Genomic DNA, 13492 nt, shown 5'->3' on the forward strand with positions numbered 1-13492 from the left:
AAATGAATACACAGGACCTTTAGAAAGGTCTTTTAAAAATAATCCATACTAATAAAACAAGAGAAAACACTCAAACCAAATTGTCTGTTTTATCCCCACAAACTAACGAGTAAGAAATATTTGTCTATGAAGGTTGATGCATTTCGTTTCACTGGAAAATGGGATGCGGCATTTACTCATTCTCATGGTAAAATGACTCTCTTACTGTGAACCACTCCGATGTTCATGCACAGGGCCCAAATACTGCCCTAGGTTGCTCCCACTGTGTTCTTTAATAATAGTTTATAAACAACATACTGCTTCCATTTACTTTCCTATGACCCATAAATATATATTCATGGGGTGAAAAATATCCAGTTCTGAATTGCAGTAATATGTGAACCTGAAAGATGGTGGGCTGAGGATTTAGAGTGAAATGTGAAAATAGAGACATTAAATGAAAGGAGCCATAATGCCTAAAGTATAAAAGAAGCTAAAAGGTCCCTTGCTGAGATCAATCTTCTTGCCTGAAATCCATTTAAGAATTGCCATAAAAGGTCTACAGTATTTTCTGAACTGATATCTGACGAAAGATCTAATGTAGATCATATTCTGGGAATTAAAATAATCTTTTCCATGTTATTAATAAATCTAAATTTTAGTTCAGTTTGGATAAAACAGATGATCACCCTCTTACATAAGACATATTGCATGAATAAAAATCATCTTATCTGAGAATATAGCAGTAGGGATATATTACCGATCACCTGACCAGGATGGTTATAGTGACTGTGAAATGCTCAGGCAGATTAGAGAGGCTATTAAAATAAAAAACTCAATAATAATAATGGGGGATTTCAATTATTCCCATATTGACTGAGTACAAGTCACCTCAGGACGGGATGCAGCGATAAAGTTTCTTGACACTTTAAATGACTGCTTCTTAGAGCAGCTGGTCCTGGAACCCAATTCTTGATTTAGTCCTAAGTGGAGCACAGGATCTGGTCCAAGAGGTGAATATAGCTGGACCAATTGGTAATAGTGACCATAATATAATTAAATTTAATATCCCTGTGGCAGGAAAAACACCACAGCGACCTAACACTGTAGCATTTAATTTCAGAAAGGGGAACTGCACAAAAATAAGGAGGTTAAACAGAAAAGTGGAAACTTTTTAAAGACACCATAATAGAGGCTCAACTTAAATATATACCCCAAATTAAAAAAACAGTAAGAGAACCAAAAAAAGAGACACCATGGCTAAACAACAAAGTAAAAGAAGCAGTGAGAGGAAAAAGGGCATCTTTTAAAAAGTGGAAGTTAAATCCTAGTGAGGAAAATAGAAAGGAGCATAAACACTGGCAAATGAAGTGTAAAAATACAATTAGGAAGGCCAAAAAAGAATTTGAGGAACAGTTAGCCAAAGACTCAAAAAGTAATAGCAATTTTTTTAAAGTACATGACGAGCAGGAAGCCTGCGAGGGGCCACTGGATGATCGAGGTGCTAAAGGAGCACTCAAGGACGATAAGGCCATAGTGGAAAAACTAAATTAATTCTTTGCATCGCTCTTCACAGCTGAGGATGTGAGGGACATTCCCAAACCTGAGCCATTCTTTTTAGATGACAAATCTGAGGAACTGTCCCAGATTGAGGTGTCATTAGAAGAGGTTTTGGAACAAATTGATAAATTAAATAGTAATAAGTCACCAGGACCAGATGGTATTCACCCAAGAGTTCTGAAGGAACTCAAATGTGAAATTGCAGAACTACTAATTGTAGTCTGTAACCTATCATTTAAATCAGCTTCTGTACCAGATGACTGGAGGATAGCTAATGTGAAGTCAATTTTTAAAAAGGGCTCCAGAGGTGATCCTGGCAATTACAGGCCTGTAAGCCTGACTTCAGTACTGGGCAAACTGGTTGAAAATATGATAAAGAACAATATTGCCAGACATATAGATGAACATAATTTGTTGAGGAAGAGACAACATGGTTTTAGTAAAGGGAAATCATGCTCATCAATCTACTAGAATTCTTTGAGGGGGTCAACAACCATGTGGACCAAGGGGATCCAGTGGATATAGTGTACTTAGATTTTCAGAAAGCCTTTGACAAGGTCCCTCTACAAAGGCTTACGCAAAGTAAGCTGCCATGGGATAAGAGGGAAGGTGCTCTCATGGATTGGTAACTGGTTAAAAGATAGGAAACAAAGGGTAGGAATAAATGGTCAGTTTTCAGAATAGAGAGAGGTAAATAGTGGTGTCCCCCAGGAGTCTGTTCTGGGACCAGTCCTATTCAACATATTCATAAATGATCGGGAAAAATGGGTAAACAGTGAGGTGGCAAAATTTGCAAATGATACAAAATTACTAAAGATAGTTAAGACCCAGGCAGACTGCGAAGAGCCACAAAAGGATCTCTCAAAACTGGGTGACTGGGCAACAAAATGGCAGATGAAATTTACTGTTGATAAATGCAAAGTAATGCATATTGGAAAGCATAATCCCAACAATACATATAATATGATGGGGTTTAAATTAGCTGTTACCACTCAAGAAAGAGATCTTGGAGTCACTGTGGAGAGTTCTCTGAAAACATCCACTCAATGTGCAGCGCCAGTCAAAAAAGCAAACAGAATGCTGGGAATAATTAAGAAAGGGATAGCTAATAGGACAGAAAATATCACATTGTCTCTATATAAATCCATGGTACGCCCACATCTGGAATGCTGTGTGCAGATGTGGTCGCCCTATCTCAAAAAAAGATATACTGGAATTGGAAAAAGTTCAGAAAAGGGCAACAACAATGATTAGGGGTATGGAACAGCTTCCATATGAGGAGAGATTTATAAGACCGGGACTTTTCAGCTTGGAAAAGAGACGTGTAAGGGGAGTAATGATTGAGGTCTATAAAATCATGACTGGTATAGAGAAAGTAGATAAGGAAGGTTTAGAAGGGGTAGGTTTAGAAGATAAAATAAAAAAAGAACAAGTTAAAAATCACTTAGAAAAATTAGATGCCTGCAAATCACCAGGGCCTGATGAAATGCATCCTAGAATACTCAAGGAGCTAATAGAGGAGGTATCTGAGCCTCTAGTTATTATCTTTGGAAAATCATGGGAGACAGGAGAGATTCCAGAAGACTGGAAAAGGGCAAATATAGTGCCCATCTATAAAAAGGGAAATAAAAACAACCCAGGAAACTACAGATCAGTTAGTTTAACTTCTGTGCCAGGGAAGATAATGGAGCAAGTAATTAAGGAAATCATCTGCAAACACTTGGAAAGTGGTAAGGTGATAGGGAATAGCCAGCATGGATTTGTAAAGAACAAATCATGTCAAACCAATCTGATAGCTTTCTTTGATAGGATAACGAGTCTTGTGGATAAGGGAGAAACGGTGGATGTGGTATACCTAGACTTTAGTAAGGCATTTGATACGGTCTCGCATGATATTCTTATCAATAAATTAGGCAAATACAACTTAGACTATAAGATGGGTGCATAACTGGCTGGATAACTGTACTCAGAGAGTAGTTATTAATGTTCCCAATCCTGCTGGAAAGGTATAACAAGTGGAGTTCTGCAGGGGTCTGTTTTGGGACCGGCTCTGTTCAATATCTTCATCAACAACTTAGATATTGGCATAGAAAGTATGCTTATTAAGTTATCAGCTGATACCAAACTGGGAGGGATTGCAACTGATTTGGAGGATAGGGTGATAATTCAAAACGATCTGGACAAATTGGAGAAATGGTCTGAGGTAAACAAGATGAAGTTTAACAAAGACAAATGCAAAGTGCTCCACTCTGGAAGGAACAATCAGTTTCACACATACAGAATGGGAAGAGACTGTCTAGGAAGGAGTTCAGCAGAAAGGGATCTAGGGGTTATAGTGGGCCACAAGCTAAATATGAGTCAACAGTGTGATGCTGTTGCAAAAAAAGCAAACATGATTCTGGGATGCATTAACAGGTGTGTTGTGAGCAAGACACGAGAAGTCATTCTTCTGCTCTATTCTGTGCTGGTTAGGCCTCAACTGGAGTATTGTGTCCAGTTCTGGGCACCACATTTCAAGAAAGATGTGGAGAAATTGGAGAGGGTCCAGAGAAGAGCAACAAGAATGATTAAAGGTCTTCAGAACATGACCTATGAAGGAAGGCTGAAAGAATTGGGTTTGTTTAGTTTGGAAAAGAGAAGACTGAGAGGGGACATGATAGCAGTTTTCAGGTATCTAAAAGGGTGTCATAAGGAGGAGGGAGAAAACTTGTTCACCTTAGCCTCTAAGGATAGAACAAGAAACAAGGGGCTTAAACTGCAGCAAGGGAGGTTTAGGTTGGACATTAGGAAAAAGTTCCTAATTGTCAGGGTGGTTAAACACTGGAATAAACTGCCTAGGGAGGTTATGGAATCTCTATCTCTGGAGATATTTAAGAGTAGGTTAGATAAATGTCTATCCAGGATGGTCTAGACAGTATTTGGTCCTGCCATGAGGGCAGGGGACTGGACTCGATGACCTCTCAAGGTCCCTTCCAGTCCTAGAATCTATGAATCTATGAAGTGTTGTTTACTACTTCTCATAACACAAGAACTAGGGGTCACCAAATGAAATTAATAGGCAGCAGGTTTAAAACAAATAAAAGGAAGTATTTCTTCATACAATGCACAGTCAACCCAGTCAACACAACCAAATCCTTGCCAGAGGATGCTGTGAAGGCCAAGAACCATAACAGGATTCAAAAAGGAACTAGATAAATTAATGGAAGATAGGTCCATTAATGGCTATTAGCCAGGATGGGCAGGAATGGTGTCCCTAGTCTCTGCCAGAAGCTGGGAATGAGTGACAGGGGATGGATCATTTGATGATTACCTGTTCTGTTCATTTCCTCTGGGGCACCTGGCACTGGCCACTGTCGGAAGACAGGATACTGGGCTAGATGGACCCTTGGTCTGACCCAATAGGACCATTCTTATGTTCTTATGTTCTTAAGAGGGTGATCATTTCTTGGTGGACTCTCCTGACCGAATAACTTTCCCTGAAATTTACAAAAGGGAATATGAAAGTAGCTAATCTGACCATTAGTTATAGGGGTATCTTTACAAGCCAATTTTTTGATGAGAGTCACTCATGCTTCAGGGCATTGGCTGATAATTTCTGTGTGTGTGGGTGGGTGGGGGGGAATAAAATTTTTTCTTCTCTCAGTCAATCTACAATACTACAAAAATAACTAAGTGTGTTGTTTTTTCTCTCTTTTTTGCTTTCCTCTAAAGCATCAGGTACTAGTTATTGCTAGAGGCAAGATGCAAGACTAGATGGATCAATGATCTGATTCAGGATGACATAAATCCTATCTATCTACATTACCTACAGATATGTTCTCTTCTCCAAACCCCCATTATATCAGATAATTGCTTCTTAAAAGGTCAACACTTTAATTTTTAAAAAAAGTTAAGATATTTGTTTAACTTATAACCTTCTGACTAGTCAGGGTCCTGGCTAGTAATAAAAGAAAACATGAATAAAATTCCTTTTTTTCCCTATATTAGGAATATGCTATTTTAGCAAGATTTAAACCTTCCAACAGCAAAATTTTCCATTGGCCTTTTATCTTGACAGAAATGCCGTGAAACAGATTTTAGAAAATTGAAACAAAATTCTATATGAATCAAATGGAAACATGTTGGGAGTCCCAAATACTCAACTATAAACCTACAGTGAAAAATAAGCGGCCTCAACCCACCCTAGAATGGAAAAGTTTTTAATGTCATTTTAAAACATGCTCAAGAGTATATATTACACTGAGCTCTATTCTTTCAAGGCTACCTTACACAAAGAGAAAGACTTGAGGAAAAACTAGCACAAGGTAAAGGGGATATTTCAAACTACTCTCCATCTGATTACTAAATAGTACGGTAACCTATTGGTATGACCTGGACATTGATGCATTAATGACATCTCTTTCATCTCTTTCCTCGGAACTGGGAGGTAATAAATGGATGTTCTGAAGAAAACATGATCAATTTATCACACAATCTTTTTAAACCTACCTTTTTGACAAAAGAGGTAAACTGTGGTTCTGCTGTGAAAAGTGTCTATTAAAATTGCATCCTTGGGTTCAATGTTTATTGCCTCTCAATAATTCCAGATGAAATTAGTGCAGTTTAATACATTGAGGTTTTTTTCCTTGTCTTTGAGCCCTATAACTCGGTCTGGAATATGCATCTCATACTGAATTCCTTCCTGCTTTCATACCATACTTAGTAACCCAGACCCATATGACGTGTATTACAGGTGTAACTAACAGCAGGAACCATGCATATCACTGAATTCAAATCTTCAGGATAACAGTTCATTAATGGTAGAATGGAGTTATGTAGGATGGGCATGTAAAAATCTTGAAAAGAAGGCCTCTGAATAAAGGTCTATCAGAAAGCTTCCCTGTGTTAGTGTACCCTAAAATAGCTTCTTCTACAGAGCTAATTATTTCTCTTCCCCTGGCATGTTCTTTGCAAGCTCCATGTTTAAGAAAGGAAATTGCTATCATTACTTCCACTATAGTACATATTCTTATACATAAACACATACATTCCCCAATTACTGCCGTGGAATGCAAGAGTGGGGCTCCCACTGCAGTCTATGGAAACTGATCCTGAGCAAAATGGGGAAGATTGATCTATGACCAGAAAACACATTGCAGTTGGTTGATGTTAGGTACCTTATTTCTTTGTTGATTGCATCTAGTTGCTCCTGAAGCATCATGGCCAGAGTCTGGGCATCTGAATGCCCACTTGGTGACAGAAGATCCATGGAGCTAAAAATAGTTTCTCTATCATCGTCATCAATATCAGACATTTCGGTGTCACTTTCAAATGGGTGGCTGCTCAAGACTCCAATCTGCTGAGTTCTGTTCCACTCATGATCCCCAAGAGATTTCACCTAAGCAAAAATGTACAAAATGCATATAGTTTAGCCTGAGAAACTATTTCAAAAATAGCTTGCTGGAAAATGGAAAAGATGAAGCATTAACATTTTAAAATACTGGCTCTGTCATTATTAATCCCTTTCTTATTTGTAACAACATTAAGAATGATAGATTTATTTGATGAGAATAAAGATGCTGTAAAGTTCTTTCATATAGTTTCTACTGCAGTTCAGCATTAACTAAGGAAGAGATTTTCAAAGGTGTCCAGTTAGGTTTCCAACTCCCACTGAACTTGAATATCTCCCTCTGCGCTATTTGTGTTGGCTGCTATACAGCAGTGGATGTACTTGTAGATTTGTATGGAAAAATCCTACTGTTTGCTGAGAAAACTACACAATTTGTAACCCCATCGAGTATCTTCTACAAACACTGAGGTATACTGTCATATCCCAGTGTGGGGATTTTAATTGTTAACATGAGCTATTAATACCATATGCAATTAAAAGAAGATTTCCTATAAGCTGTCAGCAAACTAGTTAGCTAAGGCACTTTTGCGGTGCATTATGTATGCCAGTGTTTAATGCTGTCATTGTTTAGGAATACATTGTAATAATGCATGCAAAAAAGCTTGCAGTGTTTCACAAGTGAAAACAATTAAATGGTTAACCTTTGGTTCATCTCTCCGGACCCCCATACGACCTCTTCTGGGTCGCCTTATCACTTTAGTTGACCTGTAGTCAGATTGGCTATCAACCAAGGAACCCACAGAATACCTCAGTTCTGCTGATGTGTCAAGGTGAGATCTGAAAAAGGATTGAGGCAGAGACAATAGGTAAATTCAAATAACAGTAATGATAATACAGTGCCTTTCATTCTAGGGTCTCAGACCTTTATTGACATTAATTCATTAAGCCTTGCAAGAGAAACTACATTGGGGACACAATTCAGTGAACATTTTCTAAACATATGGTGGGGGTAATAAAGGAAATAAATCTTGACCCTTTTTATATTAAAGAATTAAATAACAAACCACAACAGCCCAGATCCGCAGCTGGTGCGAATTGGCAGAGCTCCAATGAAGTCAATCAGCAGAGTCGGCTCAACATTAATCATTTTTGCATATCCCACCCTAAACACTTTTGTAGTATTACTTTTCTATGTAAGCAATTGTTGCCATGACAGTGTTATGCGATCATGAATGAAAAGGAAGATGAATCAATCTGCTTATTAAGACATGCTCTACATTATGATAATGTTAGTCAACTTCCCAATGATATAAAGGTTTATGGTTATGATTGGAATGCTATATCTCTGGTACTATGTTAATAGTTTAAACTAATACAACTGATACAGCCTAAGAACCGTGGCTTCCACAAGTGCGGTTGGGGATGACTCTGGCTTTTAAACCATTGGCTGCATTGCAGGGCTGGGGATGAGGATGGTCTAAGCTCCAGGACAACAATGGAAGAATTGTGGCTGACAGTCAGAATTCTTCCTAGTTTTCCTGTGTGTGTGTGCATTCTAGAGTGGGAACACTGCCACTCACTGAAGCAATGCAGCATTCTCTTCCTGCCCAACATCAGTTTTGCTGGCTTGTGGGGACTGTGTGTGTGTGTGTCGGGGGGGGGGGGCACAGACTATGTTCCCCTTCCTTGACTCTTTTCAGGAGGTTAGTACCTGTGACAGAACTAACCTAGGGCAGTGCTTGTACCTCCCAGACCCATCACAGTTGCTGCTCATAGTGGGAAATAAGGGGAATGAAGTCTCCATGCACCCTCTGAGAATTCTCGAACAGTCATGAAGATTTGGCCACATTTTGGCCTTCGCAAAAGGATGCACTTGGCATGATAACATTAGAGAAGTGAAATGTAATGTTACAAATATTGTAGTGACGATACTTCGTCAGTATCAAAGTACAACACTTATTACTTGTTTATTTGTTTGTTTATGGTATCTCCTAAAGATGTGCTAGTAGCCTTCCAGGCAGACAGGAAGCAATGGTCTGTGGTCTCTGGAACTGGCAGTCTGAAGACTGACACACAGACAGAAAGCAGTTAAGGGGAAAGGGTAGATAATCTTTGTGTTTGTTTTAGCAGGTGGCAAATATACTGTTGCATCTGTCATCTCTCATTGTACTAACTTGAATGGAGAAAAGAGAATGGTTAAGAAAAGTAAATTGTTACTCCTACACAGAAGGATTTTTTTAAAATAATATATATGTTATAAATAACAACAGTGAAAGGAGAATCTTATCTGACTACTTGCATTTCTGTAGTAGTCAAGAAAGTTACTCTATCTAGAATGCACATGAAAAATATGCCTCCATATTTAAATTTTAACTCCTTTCAAACTGGAAAAAAAAGCTTACAATCAGCTTGTGACCATCTTCCTTAAAAGGTTCACAGCAAGGTTAATAATTAGTTTTCAAGAAACAAAATATGATTTTTATCCCTAAAAATATTTCCTTCAGCTCAGTGGAAGAATGTTGCCCAAGAAAATAATGGCTTTAATCTTTAGAGATGAAAGCTGTCTAAGTAAAGGTATGACTGATTTCCAAAATGAAGGAAATCATTCAGAAAATCACATTTATGCTAAAATCATAGAATCATAGCATATTAGGGTTGAAAGAGACCTCAGGAGGTCATCCAGTCCAATCCCCTGCTCAAAGCAGAACCAACACCAACTAAATCATCTCAGCCAAGGCTTTGTCAAACCGGGCCTTAAAAACCTCTAAGGATGGTGATTCCACCACCTCCTTAGGTAACCCATTCCAATAATCTGTAATATCTGTAAAATCTGTAATACTATTAGAAGAATATTAATGTAATCCTCCCTTCCCCATTCCAGATATGTAGTATATAAATAGATTTCAACAGATGTTCACTTTCACTACAGGATCATTTATTTTGAACTAAAATAAATTGTTGCCTAGAAGAATGAGGCATTAGCCTAAATTTTAGCAACACCACATTAGTCGGAAAGTGAGAGCAACTGATATTGTTAAAATGTAACCACCTGATGGCTGTTCAGTGACATAGGACCATTAACTGCATCTCCAGTGAGCATGGAGTGCAGAATCAGAGTCTGGGTGATCTCAGTTGGAATTCCTAGTAGGAAAAAACACAACTGCGGTTATTAACAGTTTCTCCAGAGAGGTCAGAGACAGGATTGACATGGAGACAGGACTGTCCTCTTACATCCAGAGATAGATCCTTCTCTAGCAGAAAAAAGGTACTTTGGTTGTATGATGTGGGGAAGCTTGTTTGCTAGAAGGCTAAGATTACACAAGGTATTATTACTCTGTTGGAAGGAAGAAACTGTTCCTCAAGATTTTAAAGATGCTTGTTTCATCCAACTCTACAAAAACAAAAGAGACAGAAGTGACTGTGAAAGCCACAGAGCAATATCTCTTCTTAACATCATGAGAAAAATCTTAAGCTGTATTCTTTTACCTAGACTTCAAACTTTAGCTGAGAATAATCTATCCTGAGAGCCAATGTGGCCTCTGCTTGGGAAGGCCCAGCATAGACATGATCTTCTCTGGAAGACAACTGCAGGAAAAGTGCAGAGAGAAGCGTAGTCCACTGTACATGGCTTTTATAGATTTAACAAAAACCTTTGACATGGTTAGTTGGTCTGAAGATGCTGGTGTGATGTTGCACTCTATATGATTTTATGAAAGTATGCTGATGAGTGTGAACATAATGTAACTAAAAAATGCTTCATGCAAAAGGTCTCTTGTAAGGTATCATTACAAAGTTTATAATCTACCGAGTGTGGTCATCTTATTTGTATAAATGTATCACTTTTGTATCTGAAACTAGAAATATGAAATATAACTCTGAGGGCCTATTGTAATTATGCAAAGAGTGGGCCATTAATGGTTTGGAATCTTGATGGCTCCCATTAACCAGGACAATAGACTGTAGATGGCTCTATTTTACTTGCAAGTTTTCCTGTATACGTGTGTGCTGGCAAGTGGGTAATTAAGTCTTACAGTGACATGTAATCATGTCACTTGAACTGGAATCCATCTTTAACCTGGTGCTTTTCCATTGAGAAGGAGAGGGTGGGAACCCAGAGAGGGACAAAGGATTCCCGCCTTATGCAAAAGATATATAAGTGCGTGGAAGAGAACAAAGGGGGCGGCCATCATGAGAAATCCCCTAGCTACCACCTGAGCTAGAACTAGGGCTGTACCAGGGGGAAAGGATTGTGCCCAGACTAGGAAGGCATCCAGTCTGTGAAAGAAACATATTGAAACATCTCTGAGGGTGCGATCTTATCTGTATTCAGTTTTATTACTCTACTAGGCTTAGACTTGCATGTTTTATTTTATTTTGTTTGGTAATTCACTTTGTTCTGTCTATTACTACTTGGAACCACTTAAATCTTACTTTCTGTATTTAATAAAATCATTTTTTACTTATTAATTAACCCAGAGTATGTATTGATACCTGGGTGGGAGCTGGGGGGGGGCAAAGAGCTGTGCATATCTCTCTATCAGTGTTATAGAGGGCAAACAATTTATGAGTTTACCCTGTATAAGCTTTATTTGGGGGTTGGACCCCATTTGGAGTTGGGCATCTGAGTGTTAAAGACAGGAACACTTCTGTAAGCTGCTTTCAGTTAAGTCTGCAGCTTTGGGACATGTGGTTCAGACCTTGGGTCAGTGTTGGAGCAGACTGGCATGTCTGGCTCAACAGGACAGGGTGCTGGAGTCCCAAGCTGGCAGGGAAAGCAGGGGCAGAAGAGTCGTGGCACATCGGTTGGCAGTTCCCAAGGGGGTTTCTATGATCCAACCCGTCACAGCTTGGTTGTCCACCTCTATTGCTAAATCTTGTGAAATCCTTATACAATTGCATGAAAGCAACTGTAATGTACAAAAACCAAGAGCCTGACTCATTTAACATCAACAATGGAGTGAAGCAGGGGTGCATACTGGCTCCTACATTATTTAATACTTTTTTACTTCTCATTCCTGCTTCAACATGCATCCCATGATGTTCGACAGGATGTCTATCTTAGCACTAGACATGATGGAGGTTTAACATTGCAAGGTTCAGAGCCAAGACAAAGGTGAAAGAGACCATCACAAGGGACCTGTTGTTTGCAGATGATGCAGCCCTTGTGGCTCACAGTGTTGATGCCCTACAATATCTTATTACCAAGTTCTCTGATTCATGCAAAGTCTTTGGGCTAGCAATAAGCATGAAGAAGACGGTTACCATGCACCAAGTCTCTTCAAAACCAGTTCCAGATATCATCTTACATGGTATGGTATTGGATGGTATTGACCAATTTTGCTGCCTTAGCTCTATTGTTACCAGCAATGTAGATCTTCTTGCTGAGCTCACTAGTAGAATTGGCAAATAAGCAAGGAACTTTTCAAGACAAAGCCTGGAACAATAACAAATTATCAACTAAAGTGAAAATCCATATTTATGTGAGATGTGTTTTATCCACTCTTCTATATGGCTCAGAAATATGGATGACTTACGCCAAACATACCAAAAGATTAAACAGCTTTTATATCAAATGCTTGCAAAAAATTCTTCGAATAAGATGGCAAGACAGGGTGACAAATGTGGAAGTGTTAAATCGAGCTGATATACCATCCATGGGAACACTGATTAGTAAGAAAAGACTCAGGTGGCTTGGACATGACAAGTGAATGCCAGATTACAGGATCCCAAAGAGTGTGTAGTACTCAGAAGTTCACGAAGGGTCTAGAAAGAGGCAGACTGCTGCATAGATTTTGGGATGCTTGTAAAGATGACTTAATTATCCATTGGAATCTCTCTGAATGATTGGGAAAGGAGAGCGGAATGCCGCTCTGGTTGGTGGAGACAACTTGTAGATGGAGTGAAGTGTTGCAAGGCAAACTGGATCAAGATTTGTGATGACTGGCATCTGAGGAGGAAAGAATCTGCTGCTTGGATTCAGAGCACTGCTAGGGTGTGAGTGTGCCCTACCTGTGAACAGGACTGTTACTCGCGCATCGAACTCAGCAGCTATAAAAGAAGTCATCGGCACATACACCATGCTCTGTAAAGAGCGATAGTGCCATTTATTACATGTACTGTGCCAATTCTGTGAACAACAAATCAAGGTTTCATTGTCCTAAGCTGCCAATATGGTACCTTTAACCAACAATAAATATTCTACAGCAAAACAAAAAGGAAGACAGATACCACATACTCTGAAGTATGAGATAAGAGCCATAAACAATTCCAGAGACATATGTTGGAAAATATGTCTTAGGATTTAGTTCCTAGATACAGCATATATCAGATCCCTATAGTCATAAATGGTGAGTCTCCTATTTTTTCCTTCATAAATCATAATGGTGAAGGGTGGGCAAGTAGATTTTGTGTTTGAGCTGGTAAATATTAGTGACAACCTTGAAAAGCTATGTTATAACCTGTGTGGATGTTCCTATAATAAAAAATCCTTGTTATTTTGAGTACTTCAGAATACTTTGATTTTAGCTTTAAATGAACTAACTTCTTAGTGTGTTAAGCCAGAAATGGTTATTCTAAACATAATGCAAGGAAAATGAAAATCAAATCAATGATGTGATTTGCATT

At 38.7% G+C, this 13492-nt stretch overlaps 1 protein-coding gene across 7 annotated transcripts in view; it reads right to left on the minus strand.

Annotated features, from left to right (window-relative positions):
• Window positions 1-13492, minus strand: part of PPFIA2 (PTPRF interacting protein alpha 2) — a 642070-nt gene that overhangs the window by 90651 nt on the left and 537927 nt on the right. For all 7 annotated transcript variants that reach the window (XM_065559858.1, XM_065559854.1, XM_008166061.4 and 4 more), the window contains 2 exons: window positions 7570-7705; window positions 6696-6916 (listed from right to left, as the gene is read on the minus strand). In XM_065559858.1, the coding sequence (XP_065415930.1) occupies window positions 6696-6916; window positions 7570-7705 (357 nt within the window). The remainder of the gene's footprint in view (window positions 1-6695; window positions 6917-7569; window positions 7706-13492) is intronic.

Source organism: Chrysemys picta, chromosome 1 (assembly GCF_011386835.1).
Source record: "Chrysemys picta bellii isolate R12L10 chromosome 1, ASM1138683v2, whole genome shotgun sequence".
NCBI lineage: Eukaryota > Metazoa > Chordata > Testudines > Emydidae > Chrysemys > Chrysemys picta.